This window comes from Caretta caretta, chromosome 2 (genome assembly GCF_965140235.1).
Source record: "Caretta caretta isolate rCarCar2 chromosome 2, rCarCar1.hap1, whole genome shotgun sequence".
NCBI classification, from domain to species: Eukaryota; Metazoa; Chordata; order Testudines; family Cheloniidae; genus Caretta; species Caretta caretta.
The window spans coordinates 76,920,074-76,937,277 of record NC_134207.1 but is presented as its reverse complement, the minus strand read 5'-3'; the positions used below and the strand labels follow the sequence as shown (position 1 = coordinate 76,937,277).

The 17,204-nt window shown below is 42.9% G+C and overlaps 2 protein-coding genes across 4 annotated transcripts in view; both read left to right on the top strand.

Annotated features, from left to right (window-relative positions):
• The window catches only part of RNF138 (ring finger protein 138), a 38,479-nt gene extending 35,236 nt beyond the window's left edge, over positions 1-3,243 (top strand). The window contains exons 9-11 of the transcript XR_007355296.2: positions 2,876-2,894; positions 3,071-3,121; positions 3,219-3,243. The gene's annotated coding sequence lies outside the window, so the exon portion shown is untranslated. The remainder of the gene's footprint in view (positions 1-2,875; positions 2,895-3,070; positions 3,122-3,218) is intronic.
• MEP1B (meprin A subunit beta) overlaps positions 1-17,204 on the top strand; it is a 61,604-nt gene that overhangs the window by 3,906 nt on the left and 40,494 nt on the right. Inside the window, exons 2-7 of one of the 3 annotated variants that reach the window (XM_075125250.1) lie at positions 2,876-2,894; positions 3,071-3,121; positions 3,219-3,262; positions 4,689-4,761; positions 8,790-8,907; positions 14,847-15,025. In XM_075125250.1, coding sequence (XP_074981351.1) covers positions 2,876-2,894; positions 3,071-3,121; positions 3,219-3,262; positions 4,689-4,761; positions 8,790-8,907; positions 14,847-15,025 — 484 coding nt within the window. Of the gene's footprint in view, positions 1-2,875; positions 2,895-3,070; positions 3,122-3,218; positions 3,263-4,688; positions 4,762-6,390; positions 6,522-8,789; positions 8,908-14,846; positions 15,026-17,204 lie in introns of those variants that run through there. The other 2 variants (XM_075125249.1, XM_048840550.2) reach the window with 2 other exon arrangements.

Genomic DNA, 17,204 nt, shown 5'->3' with positions numbered 1-17,204 from the left:
TGCTAGCAGCTTCCCCAACCTGTGGTGAGCTATTTTATGACACCGTACAACAATAGCAACTTTGAAATTATATACTGCCTTATGTTTTTCCAGAGAAATGTAGTATTTTCCTACTTCTGTGAATAAGACCCAGTGTGATTTGCAAGAATTTGGAGCAGACAATATTCTGAATCTGTGGGTCAGACAAACACTGTGTGGGTGGAAGTGGAGAGTCTGATTACACTGTTATTACTTTGCCAGGAGCTGGTACCTTTTCTCATGTTGGTATCACTGGGACAACTCATGGAGCAATGTATTACTTAATATGAGTTAAGGTGGCAGAATCTGGCCACCTTACATTTTAATGTATATAACATCATTCAAAGTGTTTCCCAAAGTTAGGCTGAATAAACCACAAACAGTAAATTATTCAGGAAAGAGGAAACATCTTCCCTTTAGATTTTAAAATAGTATTCAGTGGACGAACTGGATTTTTCCTTGACACACCCTTAATTGGTGTCAGCTAGCAGTGCACGGTGTTATTCTTAATTGTGAATTTGTTATAAATGTACAAAATTGTAGCTATTCATAAAATAGTAGGGGCTGGCATTCTGGTAAGTTGTGTTGGCTTTGAGGTTATGGACACCTGCAGCCGGATCCTGCAGCTGGTGCTCCCCTGAGTAATCTTTACACGCACAAGTATCCCCACTAAAATAGGTAATTTCACTGGGATTTGTTGGATTCCATAGCTACATATGAGTAAGGATTAGGCCCTATGTAGCAGGAAATCACCAACTCCTTCAACATTGAAGCCATCAGTGGTGACAGTTTTCAGTCACTGCTGAGCTGGGCTGGATTTCATTACATGAGGAATTGGAAATAATTTGGTATTTGAATAATCTCCCACTCATGCTTTCTCTTACTCACCAGGAGTGTTTAGGTTGGAATCAATTAAATTGTTTTACGGCTGTACTTATGAAAGTTTTGATGCAGCTGGAAAATCTTGTCCGTGGACTGAAAAAAAATTAGCTTTGTGATGTATGTGTTGTTTGCATGATGGATTTTGAAGCCTGGAGGCATTGTGATTGTAATCATAGCGACCACAGAAATGCTTTACCTTTCATTAATGGCACTAAAGGCATTCAGCACTTTGGATAAAGCTTTTTTTTTTAAAAAAAAATTATGTTTATAGAAACTGTTATTTCAATTTTTGGATAAACCATCGTGAAACTGACAATATTAATTAAATCATTCTTGGGGGATTAATTTTAGTCAGATTAACTATCAAGGTGATTATTAATTACTTCTAAATCAGATCACCATTAATTGAATTATGAGACTTTTTGCAGTTTGGAAATAAATTGGCTCCTCTGTGTATTCAGTCCAGAGGCAAATTACACTCTTTCATTACCAGTCTCTAAAAAAACCCCTACTAACAAGAAGCATTCCAAGGATTGGTTTAATTTCCTTACGTTCATCCTAAACCTTGCACTCATTTACTCCTCTCAATGAAACTGCTCCGATTTGGCCACTTAAGAGCCTGATCCAAAGCCCATTGAAGACACTAGAAAGTCTCCTACTGAATTCAATGGACATTGGATCAGACTCCATGTACAAAGAAAATTAAATAAGCCTAGGAAAATGAACAGGATGACAACTATGTATTCTATGCAAGCTGAGTTGGAGCTTGCCAACCCTTACTTGTGTGGGGGTAGTCTTTATCCATGTAAGTGAGGGCTACATGTGTGAGTAAGAGTTTACAAGATCGGATTCTTCAAAAGCAGATGGAGTCTGTGAAAATTCTTTGGTATCATTCCCATGGCATACCTGTATCGGTTAGCCATTGTACTATGCAATAATATATTTTTTAAAGGTAGATCTATGTGATGGTAGGACATAAGTGCCATAGAATCATAGAATCATAGAATATCAGGGTTGGAAGGGACCCCAGAAGGTCATCTAGTCCAACCTCCTGCTCGAAGCAGGACCAATTCCCAGTTAAGTCATCCCAGCCAGGGCTTTGTCAAGCCTGACCTTAAAAACCTCTAAGGAAGGAGATTCTACCACCTCCCTAGGTAACGCATTCCAGTGTTTCACCACCCTCATAGTGAAAAAGTTTTTCCTAATATCCAATCTAAACCTCCCCCACTGCAACTTGAGACCATTACTCCTCGTTCTGTCATCTGCTACCATTGAGAACAGTCTAGAGCCATCCTCTTTGGAACCCCCTTTCAGGTAGTTGAAAGCAGCTATCAAATCCCCCCTCATTCTTCTCTTCTGCAGACTAAACAATCCCAGCTCCCTCAGCCTCTCCTCATAAGTCATGTGTTCTAGACCCCTAATCATTTTTGTTGCCCTTCGCTGGACTCTCTCCAATTTATCCACATCCTTCTTGTAGTGTGGGGCCCAAAACTGGACACAGTACTCCAGATGAGGCCTCACCAATGTCGAATAGAGGGGAACGATCACGTCCCTCGATCTGCTCGCTATGCCCCTACTTATACATCCCAAAATGCCATTGGCCTTCTTGGCAACAAGGGCACACTGCTGACTCATATCCAGCTTCTCATCCACTGTCACCCCTAGGTCCTAAAACTTTAGTATTTAATGGAGGGCTATTGACATTATAGAATCAGGGAAGATTGGGCTGGAAAGGATCTCTTGGCTTATCTAGTCTATACTCTATACTGGAACATCTGAGTGCATGGAACACAGAAACAGCCACATGGTTCCCAGTGCAACCTGATTGTAGCCTATTAAAACACACTGAAAGTGGCCAGCAATAAATGCTGTTAGTTGAGCTCAAGCTGGATCTGTAATATTATTAAAAGAATAATGTTCGTAGCCTTTCATTTTGTGCATCCTGATAATCTCTCTTTTTTTTTTCCCTCACTAGCCTACTCCAGAGTCATTTGGTGAGTTCTGTTTAGAGTTCTATTTGAGTGCACTGGAGGCAGCCAACAAAAACAGCAGCTCAGACACAGCAGGGACAGATTTATAATTACTATTATTGTTATTACATTAATTTTCACACTTCATAAAGATAATAGCAAAGACTAATGTCCTATGTCACTTGTCTTTTGTTTTTCAGAAGTAGATGTAGATGGTGGAATTGATCGAGATATCTTGGACATCAATGAAGGTTATTTTTTAATTTTCTTTTTCATATTTTGAAAGTTTCATTGCAACAGTGAGAAATCAGTACAATGTCTGAATGTTAATCAGCTCTTACTTTTTAGCTTTAGGACTGAACCTTTTTGAGGGAGATATCAAACTTGATGGGGTGAGTTCAAACATAAAATATAAAACCAGAAATGTGTCATTGAGTTATGGAATATAAAGCATGGCTGATCTGAACATGCTCAGCCCATCCAGCTTGTACTAGCCATAAATGTTGTTTATGTAACAATAAATTGAAATAATTTGGGAATGTATTTGTACAAAATGTCATAGATAATGAATGAGTCATGTAAATTTACAGAAGCATTAACTAGAATAAAAATCAGTTCAGCCATTAGATCAATGTAATAAACTTCTTATTTCCCTTACTGTGATTTAGACTTGTAGTTTTAAGAGTATTGGCATTAATCACATGCAGACAGGCGTGCTTGAGATATCCTTAGTTTATCTGCAATTCTGCACAATATTTGTCAGCATATGAAACTTCAGACTCTTCCCTGCAAACCCTTCCTCCTCATGTGAGTTGCCTCCTCATGCAAGTTTAGGTCCTTGATTAGCATCTCATTTTAGAACATCCCTCTGGTATCCCTATTCACCTCAAAAAATTATTGCATTATATCTCAAAGAATCCCAGTGGGAATACCTGACAATCTACTTTAGCCTAATTCCTTTGAAGTCAATGGGAATTTTGCTATCTAATTCAATGGGAGCAGATAATTATTAGTCACTACTGAATTACTTCTGGGATGGAGGATGGAAATCAATCTGTACGTGGTACATCAGTGACAGTAAGGGTAGTTTTAGTCAAGGCCACTGGAACAAATTCCTAAACTTATGAAAAGAGTCATGGGATTGTTAATGTCCAGGCAGAGCAGATAGGACTTTATATTATAATGAAAGACAAACCCTCCTAAATGGCAGGGAATTTAGGGTTTAGCTGACCTTGCTGGGATTTGAAATTTTGTTCCTGGGAAGTCTCTAGAATAGGCGCCGACTTTCCAGTGTGCCGGGTGGTACTCCCCCCAGGTGCCACCGCAGACCCCACCCCCACTCCACCCTTTCCCCCAAGACCTCATCCCCGCCCCACCTCTTCTCGCTCCTGCCTTGCCCTGTTCTGCTCCATCCCCTGAGCACATCCCAACCTCGCTGCTCCCCCGCAGTGCCACCTGTATGCCATGGAACAGCTGATGATGGTGAGCAGGAGGTGCTGGGGGGAGGGGGAGGTGCTGATAAGGGGGCTGCCAGTGGGTGCTCAGTACCCACCTTTTTTTTTTCCATGGGTGCTCCAGCCCTGGAGCACCCATGGAGTCGGTGCCTATGGTCTCTAGTATTTCAAACCTGAGGCCTACACCACTGGGCCATCTTCCTCAGTATTTGTGCTCCTAAGCTTATTTCTCAACTACTCACAGAGATTCATAAGAGACATATTTCTTACTTGCAGGTTAGAGCTACAAAATTTTGTTTTTGCTGCCTACTCCTATGTCATCCCTTACTGAACTCTTCACATTTATTTTCCTTCTCAAATACAGGAACGAAACTCCATTATTGGTGACAACTATCGGTGGCCCCTCACCATCCCATATGTCCTTGAGGATAGCCTGGGTACAGTATTTGCCTTTGAAATATAAATATACATACATATATATATAAATAATAGTGTCTGCTTTGGTTGAAAAGTTGCACTAGTTTTAAATAGAAGTTTGTTTTTAAAGTCATCTGCCTAAGGTATGACACTGCATTAAGTGAAAAGAAAGAAAAAGTTATTGGGGATCTTTTTTAATTCAGGGAATCTCACCTTTCCATTTGTATGGTTCAGAGTGACAAAAAGTTTGGATATGAATAGATGAAGAAATAGGCTAACCAATTTAAGCCAAGTAGGTCTCCTAGAGATGACGACTCAGATGTATTGCTAGCATTCAAGGATCTGAGCAATGCCAGTGAGGTGTTTATAACCCTTTACTTGCTCTGGGTGAAATCTGAGGTTTTTACTCAGTTTTTATTCAATCCTTGGTCCTATAAACTCCACTGAAGTCAGTAGCAGTTGAGAACACTCAGCAACTGTCAGGATCAAGCATTAGGTACTCATCATCTTATACTGTATACATAAAAATCACTCATGAAACATATCGTATTATGTTTAAACAAAACAAAGGTAGAATACAATTGTCTGGGTATACCGCAAGAAGGACATTTGACTTGTTATGGGTTTTAATCAGGCTGCAACTTTATTATATATATGTCTGGGACCACCCAGCAGATAAAATGTACAGTGCAAGCAAATCCATGCTTATTCAAATCAATTCTCCGGGGCTTCCACCAGTCCCCCCTTTATTTCCATCCAGGTTCCCCAGCTGACCCATGGCTTGGAGCTTACCATCCACCAGCCTCATAAGAGGGTTAAGGAGGGCTATGAGAATGGTGGGGGCGGGGCTGTTGGCTCCCTGACATACCAATCATAGGAGTCCCCAACCCCCTCCCCCGTTCTGTTCCTTTATCCAGTACCTCCTTTTAAGTTCTTTACCAGGCCATTTGTCTGGTCACTGGCTGCCCTCCCTATGGAGTATCTGCACTGAACATCTGCCCCAAGGAGGCACCAGCCATTTGCTTGGCTGCCTCCCCCCAACCCTGTCGGGTTCCCAGACATCTCCAAATGGCCTCTTGGCTAGCAGCCCTACTGGGGAGAAAAAACCTGCTGTCCCATGTGTGATCGTCAAGGGGCACCAGCAGCTGCATTGTCCTTGACCCAGTACTGCAACAACCACCCTTAACGGAGGGCTGCATAGGCGACTCATTCTCTGGATCTTTGAACTGACAAAACTCCTTAAAAGAAAACAAAATAAACAACTTGTAAGTTGGAGCATTCCACCAACCACATGACATTCCGAGGTTCCAGAGAGCCCACAGCTTACGTAATTTGGCAAACTGGAAATGAGATAAGGCATTTGCTATGCCATTATCCATGCCCGGCATGTGCTTGGAAGAAAAAACAGATGTTGAAGGGTAAGCATTGGAGAACAAATGCCCTTACCAACTTCACAACCCTGTGTGATCTGGAAGTTTGGTGATTGATAACCTGTACCACTGCCATGTTGTCACACCAGAAGCACACCCTTATATTAGCTCCAATCCCCAAATTAATACCCATATTAATACCCATTTGTCCCTCCACAATGATACCCCATTAAATTGACTTAGAAAACTTTCCCACACCCACAAGTCTTCTTTCATCTCTGTAGTGACTCTGTAGTGACTCGTATGTAATGGTGTGGCCTGGCTATGCTGGCCGTTGCTGCTGCCAGCCTGGCACAAAATGCCCGCCCTGGGGCAACAACCCTGCAAGCAAAGTTCAGCTCAATGCCCAGGTAGGTTAATGTAGTGGAAGGGCCTTCTGTTTTGTCCTTCGCTAGGGGTTCCCCCAACTATTTAGCCAGGGCCTGAAATGTGTCCAACAGGTGAAAACACTCATGTGACCTGGCTCGCCCTCCAAACAAAAATTATGCAAATAATGCACTATTTAATTTACTCCTGCTGACTGCACCCCTTCCCAGTGCACCATTGGACTGAAATTCTCAAAAGCTGCACGGGATACTGAAGAGCCCATGGGCATAGCCTTGTCAAAATAAAATTGCCAGCCGTAGTCGTCTTGCAAACATGCCTGTATCTACAGGGGTTGTGAAAACAACCACCATTATTAAATGCCCAGCAAATACTATTACGTGCCTGCGGCCCCTTCTGAGCTTGTTGCAATATGAACAAACCCCATGCACCCTTGGTGTCATCCACTGCAACCACAGTGTGTGATGCCACCTTATCCCAGTTTGTCTTGCTGCCCTTAATTGAAACTGCTCATGACATGCCCCCAAACATATTGTGTGCCCGTCTGATTATAGCCGTATACTTAACAAAGGCAGGGCTGCTGTCTGGGTAGGCCTGTACTGTAACACCCGCCTAGATGAGGAAGGCAGCCTTCCAATTTTTCCATGTTCTAGGCACTGTTGGCCTCTTGGGCACTTCGCTCTTTTGCTTGTCTTGCCCATGTTTACTGTTTGTTAACACCTCCCTGTGCAATAGGGATAATGTAAATAAGGAAGGTAGCCTTTCAACTTTTCCATGTTTTAGGCACCCTTGGCCTCTTGGGCAGTTCTCTCTTTTGCTTGCTTTGCCCATGTTTACTGTCTGTGAATACCTCCCTGTGCCATAGGGATATTATATCCACGAATTCGCCTCTCAGGATGTTATATTTAGTTGTACTGAGTAGGTGAACTCCCATCGGGTAAGCCACCCCAGCATAATTGTATTCAGGACTGCATGGAGGGAGCTCTGCAGAGCCCTGCTCCCCCATAGACCCCCCCCCTCCCCGGGAGCATCTACTCTGTCCCATGCGGTTACATGTCCTGATGGCCGATGAGTTCCCATATGCCCTTCCCTGTCCTGCTGCCCAAACTTGAGCCCATGCTGGGCCTGCCCTGTCACCCTGTGCAGACCCCTCACATCTAACTGCCTGAAGCTGCTGTAGTAAATTCAGATTAGCTTGCAGCAGCTGTGTAATGCCATCAGTGTCCACACTGAAGGTGCCACCCCTAGGTGGGTCTGCCCAGGCTTCTGGACCTCCCACTCCTGGGCCCAGAGTATTTAATACCCCAATAGGCTGACTCCTATTCCCCTTAGGTGAACTCACTGAATGACTGGTTGAGCAAGGTCCGTGCAAGTGCCACCCCTTGCCAGGCTGGAAGGCTGGATACCACCTCTGCCACCCATTCCCCCAACCTCTGTGTGGTTCAGATTACACTCACCCCCGAGATCAGCATTACCGCCATCCCTTGTGTTCGGTGGAAGAGAACATTCTGGTTCTAGGTGACCTTGTGTCCTCTGAAGCGCTGTAATGCTGTGGAGAAAACCTCAGAAACAAAGTCACTGACCATTTGCTGCACAGCTTCGCTGACTACCCCATTGATCCACACAGCCTGCCCCCCTGAATGCGTGGATGCTTTCCTTTGGTCATTTGCCTCCCTCAGTCCATGAGGCTGCCCTGGGTTATGCCTTGGGTTATTAAACACACCATCCTGGACAGTAGCAGCCCCCATACTTGTGAGCCCCCTTGCCCTGCTGCAATACTGTCTGTCTTGGGTCCCCTTCCAGTCCATGGGCTCCCTTGGGACTGCCTTGCGCTGTAGCCTCTGCCTGTCCCCTTTCCAGCAAAGGTACAGGTACCTGAGCAGCAACCTGCACACAGCCAGAAAGACTTGCAGCCTGATATATCCACTTGCAGCACTGCTGGTACATGAAACAGTTAAATGTCCTTGCCTTGCTCTGTCCCCCCTCCCTCAATTCACATTGATTGTTTCAGAGGCTGACTCCCTTGCCTTGCTCCCTCCCCCTCCCAATGCACCTTAATTGTTTTGAAATCGCCCATGAAACATATTGTATTATGTTGAGATAAAACAAAGGTAGAATACAGTTTTCCAGCAGTCTAGATTCTTAGGCCTTTACTGAATTTTTGCTCAATCCTTAATCTGTCAAAACTCCAAGATTTTAATAGTAGTTTGTCAGAGTGAGGTCTATAAAAAGCTCAGCAAGGACCTTAGGATTTGGCCCTATATTGATAACAATGCTATTTGTTTCTCTTACAGAAATGAATGCTAAAGGACTTATCCTCAAAGCATTTGAACGGTATCGCCTAAAAACCTGTATTGACTTCAAACCTTGGGAAGGAGAAAAAAATTATATATCAGTGTTCAAGGGCAGTGGGTAAGAGGAAAAATGTGACAAATTCTCATTCCATTTGGATATATGGCCAGTTTTTATGTGCACTAATTAGGATGTTCTCCAAAAACTGGGAACGGAATATAATTCCTTATCTCAACCTATTCATTTCTCAGATTTTACACACTGGAAACTGTAATAGCCCAAAACCTGGTATGAACTGGATAAAGGTTAAGTTTTCCCCTTATTATACTTGTTTGCAAACAAATGCTCTAGGACCCAATGGAAGTTGTACCGATGCAACTGAGCACAGAACTGAATCCTTAACAGACATGGGACCTTTCATGGTAAATCAAGCTATTGGATCAAATCATTTTTTCTTGTTTGGCCTGTGGGCATATGAAGTTCTATTCTCATGTTCTCCTACTAAATTTGTCTTATAAAAAAAAAATTTCCCCACAATGGGAATGCCATAGCCTAGACTGCAGGACTGCAAATTTGTCCGACCATAATAAAGGGAATTACATATGGGTAGTGACATAGCAGGCTTGTTTTGACTCCCACCTGTGCCTGGAAAATGGTACAAAGTCAGCCCCAGGCTATTTGTTCTTCCATGATAAATATTTTACTTTATAGACCTGTGTACTAATAGTGAACCACCAAGGTGCAAGTGTGATCTGAATGCTATGGGCTAAAGCCACAAAGGGATTTAGGCACTTAACTCCAAAATATAGATCCTCAAAACCCCTGCTCAGCTGCAACCTAACCCTGTAGTTACCTAAATTTCAGCCACTGGACATGCACACAGCCACTTCAGTCCTGACACCCAGCTCACATCCTTGCCCCAGCAAGATCTTCAAACTAGGCACTGCCCCATCTATCTTGCTTGTGGGGCCCATTCCAGTAAAGGCATATTGAGAGCATGCCTCATAGATCAGGCTTCACATGAAACACTATTAGTGGTGGTAATGCCACCTCCTTGTAACTTTTAGCCCAATGATTAGCACATGCACCCAGGAGAGGGGAGATTCCGGTTCAAATCCCACCTCTGTCCCACTTCCACCTATGTGGAGCAGGAATTTGAAGTCAGGTCTCCCACCCGACAGGTGGCTGCCCTAACCACTGCACTATAAAGTATTCAGGGATGCCTGTCTCTCAGTCTCTCCTGTTGAATCTCTTCCACTTTGTGTGAAATACTTAAGGCACTGGGCCAGAGACACAATGATAATGATTCTTGGAACAACGCATCCCACCTGGGATGTGTGAGGTCCAAGTTCCAGGCCCTGTTGTAATGACTATTGATGCAAAGTGGAACAGGTATTATTTTAGGTGTCCACCTCGTTTTGAGGAGTGGGGCTTAGGCCAACTGCTCTTCTCCTCTGCATTTTCTACTTGTTAGGTTAGGCAGCTCCCCACTCAATATCATGCTGGGCTTTGGTGGATCCTATTTTTGTCACCTGACTTTCCTCATGCCTTCTATAGGGACTGGGAGCCTGGGCACCTAACTCAGGGTTGTGGACTCCACTGGCTGGCAGAACGCCTATACGTTAGCCATTGCAACGCTGAACCTAACCTATGAATCTATGGCCCTAGACCTATGAATTTTCCATGCTCATAAATCCAAGTGTTTTAGCAGCCAGATCAAAAAAGACCATATCGGGCTAAATCCTGGACGTCTGAACTCCCACTGACTTCAACAGTAAGAATTGCAAGGTTTAGTCAATGGTGTTTAATAAACCTCATCATTATCATAGAATCCTAGAACTGGAAGGGACCTCGAGAGGTCATCTAATCCATTCCCCTGCACTCATGGCAGGGCTAAGTATTATCTAGATCATCCCTGACAGGTATTTGTCCAACCTGCTCTTAAAAATCCCCAATGATGGAGATTGCACAACCTCCCTAGGCAATTTATTCCAGTGCTTAACTACTCTGACAGTTAGGACATTTTTCCTAATGTCCAACCTAAACTGCCCTTGCTGCAATTTAAGCCCATTGCTTCTTCTCCGATCCTCAGAGGTAAGAACAATTTTTCTCCCTCCTCTCTTGTAACAACCTTTTATGTACTTGAAAACTGTTATCATGTCCCCTCTCAGTCTTCTCTTCTCCAAACTAAACAAACCCAATATTTTCAATCTTCCCTCATAGGTCATGTTTTCTAGACCTTTAATCATTTTTGTTGCTCTTTTCTGGACTTTCTCCAATTTGTCCAGATCTTTCCTAAAATGTGGCACCCAGAACTGGACACAATACTCCAGTTGAGGCCTAATCAGTGCAGAGTAGAGCAGAAGAATTACTTCTTGTGTCTTGCTTACAATACTCCTGCTAATACATCCAAGAATGTTGTTTGCTTTTTTTGCAACAGCATTACACTGTTGATTCATATTTAGCTTGTGATCCACTATGACCCCCTGATCCCTTTCCTCAGTACTTGCTTCCTAGACAGTCATTTCCCATTTTGTTTGTGTGCAACTGATTGTTCCTTCCTAAGTGGAGTACTTTTGTCCTTATTGAATTTCATCCTATTTACTTCAGACCATTTCTCCAGTTTGTCCAGATCATTTTGAATTTTAATCCTACCCTCCAAAGCACCTGCCACCCCTCCCAGCTTGGTATCGTCCGCAAACTTTATAAGTGTACTGTCTGTGCCATTATCTAAATCGTTGATGAAGATATTGAACAGAACCGGACCCAGAGCCGATCCCTACGGGACCCCACTCGTTATGCCCTTCCAGCATGACTGTGAACCACTGATAAGTATTCTCTGGGAATGATTTTCCAACCAGTTATGCACCCACCTTATAGTAGCTTCATCTAGGTTGTATTTCCCTAGTTTGTTTATGAAAAGGTCATGTGAGACAGTATCAAAAGCCTTACTAAAGTCAAGATATACCACATCTACTGCTTCCCCGCAATCCACAAGGCTTGTTACGCTGTCAAAGAAAGCTATCAGGTTGGTTTGACATGATTGGTTCTTGACAAATCCATACTGACTGTTATTTATCACCTTATTATCTTCTAGGTGTTTGCAAATTGATTGCTTAATTATTTGCTCCATTATCTTTCTGGGTACAGAAGTTAAGCTGACTGGTCTGCAATTCCCCGCGTTGTCCTTATTTCCCTTTTTATATAGATGGGCACTATATTTGCCCTTTTCCAGTCTTCTGGAATGTCTCCCATCTTCCATGACTTTTCAAAGATAATTGCTAATGGCTCAGATAGCTCCTCAGTCAGATCCTTGAGTATTCTAGGATGTATTGCATCAGGCCTTGGTGATTTGAAGACATCTAACTTGTCTAAGTCATTTTTTACTTGTTCTTTCCCTATTTTAGACTCAGATCCTACCCCATTTTCACTGGCATTCACTATGTTAGACATCCAATTGCCATTATATTCCTTTTTGTACCTCTATTAGAACTTGCCCTAGCAGACAAAAGCATTGGCCCATCTAGTCTGGTAATGTATCCAGCCTTCATCGCTAAGTTATGCAATGCTGTGCTTAAGGAGAAATTCCTTCCTTATATGCTTCGACAATTCGTTTGATTACCCTTATCTTGACTAACTTATCAGTAAAAGTTATTGGTAGTCATAAACTTTAAAAAATGCAGCTAAATTATATGACTTTACAACCTCTTCGCTGGCAATGTCTCCACATCACAAGTGATGATTCACACTCTTCTTAGCAACATCACAACAGAGATCAAGAACTCGATGATTGAGGAACTACCTGCTTACCCACAAATGTGCTTTCTTTAGGTAAAGGTTGGGGCACATTGTCAGGAAGCTGGACTCCTGCTGATCTGAAGAACAGCTCTGTGTAAGCTCATAAGGCTGGCCATACTGGCTCAGACCAATGGTCCCTCTAGCCCAGCCTCCTGCCTTTCAACAGTGGCCAATGCTAGGTGCCCCAGAGGGAATGAAAAGAACAGGCCAGTTGTCAAGTGATTGATCCTCTCTCATCCAGTCACAGTATCCGGCAATCAGAGGCTTAAGGACACCCAGAGCATAGGGGTCAATTAGTCAAGATGGACTTATCCTCCAGGAAAGTATCTAATTATTTTTTTAACCTAATTATAGTTTTGGCCTTCACAACATCCTCTGGTGACAAGTTCCACAGGTAGATTGTGTGCTGTATGAAGAAGTACTTCCGTTTGTTTGTTTTAAACCTGCTGCCTATTAATTTTATTGGGTGACCCCTGGTTCTTGAGTAATGTGAAGGGGTAAATAACACTTCCTTATTCACTTTTTCCACCCCATCCATGATTTTATAGACCTCTATCATATCCCCCCTTCGTCTTCTCTTTTCTAAGATGAACAGTCCCAGTTTTTTTAATCTCTCCTCCTATGGAAACTGTTCCATACCCCAAATCATTTTTGTTGGTCTTCTCTGTACCTTTTCCATTTCTAACAACATTTTTGAGATGGGGGACCAGAACATCATGTAGTGTTCAAGGTGTGGGCATACCATGAATTTATATTGTGGCACTGTGATATTTTCAGTCTTATTAGCTGTCCCTTTCCTAGTGGTTCCCAACATAGTTTGCTTTTTTTGACTGAGGTTGCACATTAATCGGATGTTTTCAGAGAACTATCCACAATGACTCCAAGATCTCTGTCTTGAGCAGTAACAGCTAATGTAGACCCCATCATTTCGCATGTGTAGTTGGGATTATGTTTTCCAGTTTGCATTACGTTGCATTTATCAACATTGAATTTCATCTGGCCTTTTGTTGCTCAGTTACCCAGTTTTGTGAGATTCCTTTGTAACTCTTCACTGTCAGCTTTGGACTATATTAAGTAATTTGGTATCATCTGCAAACTTTGCCATGTTGCTGTTTCCACCTTTTTTCCAGATCATTTATGAATACATTGAACAGCACTGGTTCCAATACAGATCCCTGGCAAACATGCTACCTACCTCTCTCCATTCTGAGAGAGGTAGGTAGCATGCTAACTCCATTTGACCATTTATTCTGACCTTTTGTTTCCTATGCTTTAATCCATTATTGATCCATGAGAGGACCTACCCTCTTATCCCAGGACTGTTTAGTTTGCAAAAGAGCCTTCAGTGAGGGACTTTGTCAAAGGCTTTCTGACCGTCCAAGTACACGATATTCACTGGATCACCCTTGTCCACATGTTTGTTGACTCCTTCAAATAATTCTAATAAATTGGCGATGCATGATTCCCCTTTACAAAAGCTGTGTGGAACACAATGTGTTGAACACAATTCTGTTCTTTTCTGTAGTTTCAACCAATTTGCCTGGTACTGAAGATAGACTTCCCGGCCTGTAATTGCCAGGAGTGCCTCCGAAGCCTTTTTTAAAAAATTGGTGTCGCATTATTCTCTAGTCATCTATCTATCCTCTAGCATCTGGTATAGAAGCTGATTTAAGTGCTAGGTTACATACCACAATTAGTTCTACAATTTCATATTTGGGTTCCTTCAGAACCAAAAAGTCTGTCTCTCTCACCAAGGGAAGTTGATCTAATAAAAGATATTACCTCACTCAACTTGTCTCCCTATTTTTAAGGCCATACAGATGGCTTCATTCTTCAGGGCTGTCAATGCCAGCATCTTCCACAAGCAACTCATTTTTATGTAGCTCCTCATTTCTGGGGTTTTTGCAGTATCAATGAAAATCCCACCAACCCTTTCTGTCATTAGTATTGTGACATTTTCCTGTTAAAGAAATAAACCAATATAAACAAAGCAAGTTCCAGACAGACAGACACAGTGAAAACCACTAAACTGAATATTATAGGAAGGGACAAGTCTGAAGAACTAACTCCAAATATATTAAACCAGAATAAATTATAGAAAAAAAGAAATGCATTCTCTGTGTAGCAAACACATCATTTCATAAACCTTTGTACCTCTTACATTTAAACTGTATCTGTCAGAGCAGACTGATTACAAATATTATTGGGGGACATCAGTTATGTATTTCTCAGATCTGTCCTGCATTTTATTTTATTATTAGTTGCTGGTCCTATGTAGGGAACCGCCAAGAAGGGAAGCAACAACTCTCAATTGGAGCCAACTGCGACAGGATTGCAACTATTCAACATGAGTTCCTTCATGCACTCGGATTCTGGCATGAGCAATCACGATCCGACCGGGATGATTATGTCTCCATAATGTGGGACAGAATTCAGTCTGGTAAACCATTTTCATTTGCTTTCTTTTCACTTAAGGCAATGGAGAATACTAATCTGTGTAACATCTCATTCAGCTACAGTAGGATTTTAAAAATTTGATTCCCTCACCTCAATTTACTTATTTTAACCAATACTCACACCAAAGAGGTAAATGTTAAGGGACATAGACCTCAATATTTATTATCATCTGTATCAAGGCATTTCCCGGAGGCCTTAATGCAGGATTCGGGCCCCAGTCTGCCAGGTGTAATACCAAGAGTAAGGGAGCACTTTGGAGCACAGTAAAATAATTGGATTAATTTATTGTAATTTACAGTGGTGCCACCCACTTCTCTAGATGCTTTTGACATTATTTAAAAAACAAACAAAAACCCAGTGCAACCAAATCAAAACCAGGAGCAAACCACGGAAAATCCCAGCAAACTACAACCCACGGATACCACCCAACCTATGGGACTCTTTTCCCACTAAAGTTTCCAATCCCCTTAAACAGTCACCTGGGTAAAAATATGAGCCATGCAGCATGGGAGTTCAACAATCTTGAACTATTATAGGCAAGGGGGGTAGAAGCTTGGTCCACAACTGAGGCCGTCTCAGGAATCTTATTGATCTCTATTTCTTCAGCTCATTGTGATCTTCTGTGTTTGTCAGGCAATATGAAGGTTGTGGTATTGAATATGAACTCCATTCCTTCCTAACTCAAGAACACTTACAAAATCCAACACCGAAAGACATAATTATTAGATCAAATACATTTTATTTACGGATGATCAGCCAGAAGCTGCAGGTGCAAGAATATATTGCAGAGAATGACTTAATTTAAACTGCATCTGGTTTTTGGATTGGTATTTAATTCTTTTTTGCTGATGCTTTATCAGCAGGTAACACTGCTGTTAACATTTTTTAAATGCTAATATATTTCCAGAGACAAAGTAGGTGAGGTAGTATCTTTTATTGGACCATCCTCTGTTGGTGAGAGAGACAGAAGTTAGTCCAATTAAAGATAATATCTCATTCACCTTATCTCTCTAATATCCTGGCTCCAACACAGTCACAACAGCACTGCATATGTTTCCACAAAGCTAGAACATGGATGCTCTTTTTTTAGACTAATAAAATAATTTAAAAACATTTTTAAAGTTTAAAAACTTCGCTTCAAACAGATGACTTTTTAAAAAAAGTCTAGAAAATATGTATAGGGACATGTTCTGAGGGTTAACTGAGGGTTGCTCTAAATGGTTTATTACAGGGGTGGCCAACCTGAGCCTGAGAAGGAGCCAGAATTTACTAATGTACATTGCCAAAGAGCCACAGTAATACGTCAGCAGCCTCCCATGAGCTCCCCCTCTCCCCCCGCTCCCAGCGCCTCCCACCCACCAGCAGCCCCACCGATCAGCCCCTCCCCCTCCCGATCAGCTGTTTCATGGCATGGAGGAGGCTCAGGGGTGGGGGGAGGAGCGAGGGCACTGCAGGCTCAGGGGAGGGCATGGGAAGGGATGGAGTGGGGGCAGGGCCAGGGGTTGAGCAGTGAGCACTCTCCGGCACATTGGAAAGTTGGCGTCTGTAGCTCCAGCCCCGGAGTCGGTGCCTATACAAGGAGCCACATATTAACTTCTGAAGAGCCGCATGTGGCTCCGGAGCCACAGTTCGGCCACCCCTGGTTTATTAGATTATGTACTGCTAAGTGAAATAACCAGGCACAAAACATAAGGGTACATCAAGCAGAAATAGGGTGGCATTATTACCATTGCATAGAGCAGTACTGAGACAGTTACATGAATCCTGTGTCCAGTTCTGGCGTCCACACTTCCAAAAGGATGTTGACAACTGGAATAGGCCTGGGGCAGAGCGGGTGTCGAGCCCCCCCCGGGAAACTCAGAAAGTTGGCACGTCTGCTCTCCAGTGTCTAGTATCTAGGGGGGAAGGAGCTGATTGGCAGGGCTGCCGGTGGGTGCTGAGCACCCACTATTTTTTTTCCCAGGGGCCCTGCAGTCCTGGAGCACTCACGGAGTTGGCGCCTATGCTAGAGAGGAGCTGTCCCCTGGAAGCCAGGATCTTTTGAGGATCTAGGACCTTGATGCCAGCCAGGTGAAGAGCCAGCCCCAGTCATGCCTGCAACAATGTACCCAATTCCTGCCCTGCTGTGAAGCAAAGCACCATGGCCTATCTCTACCCCAAGA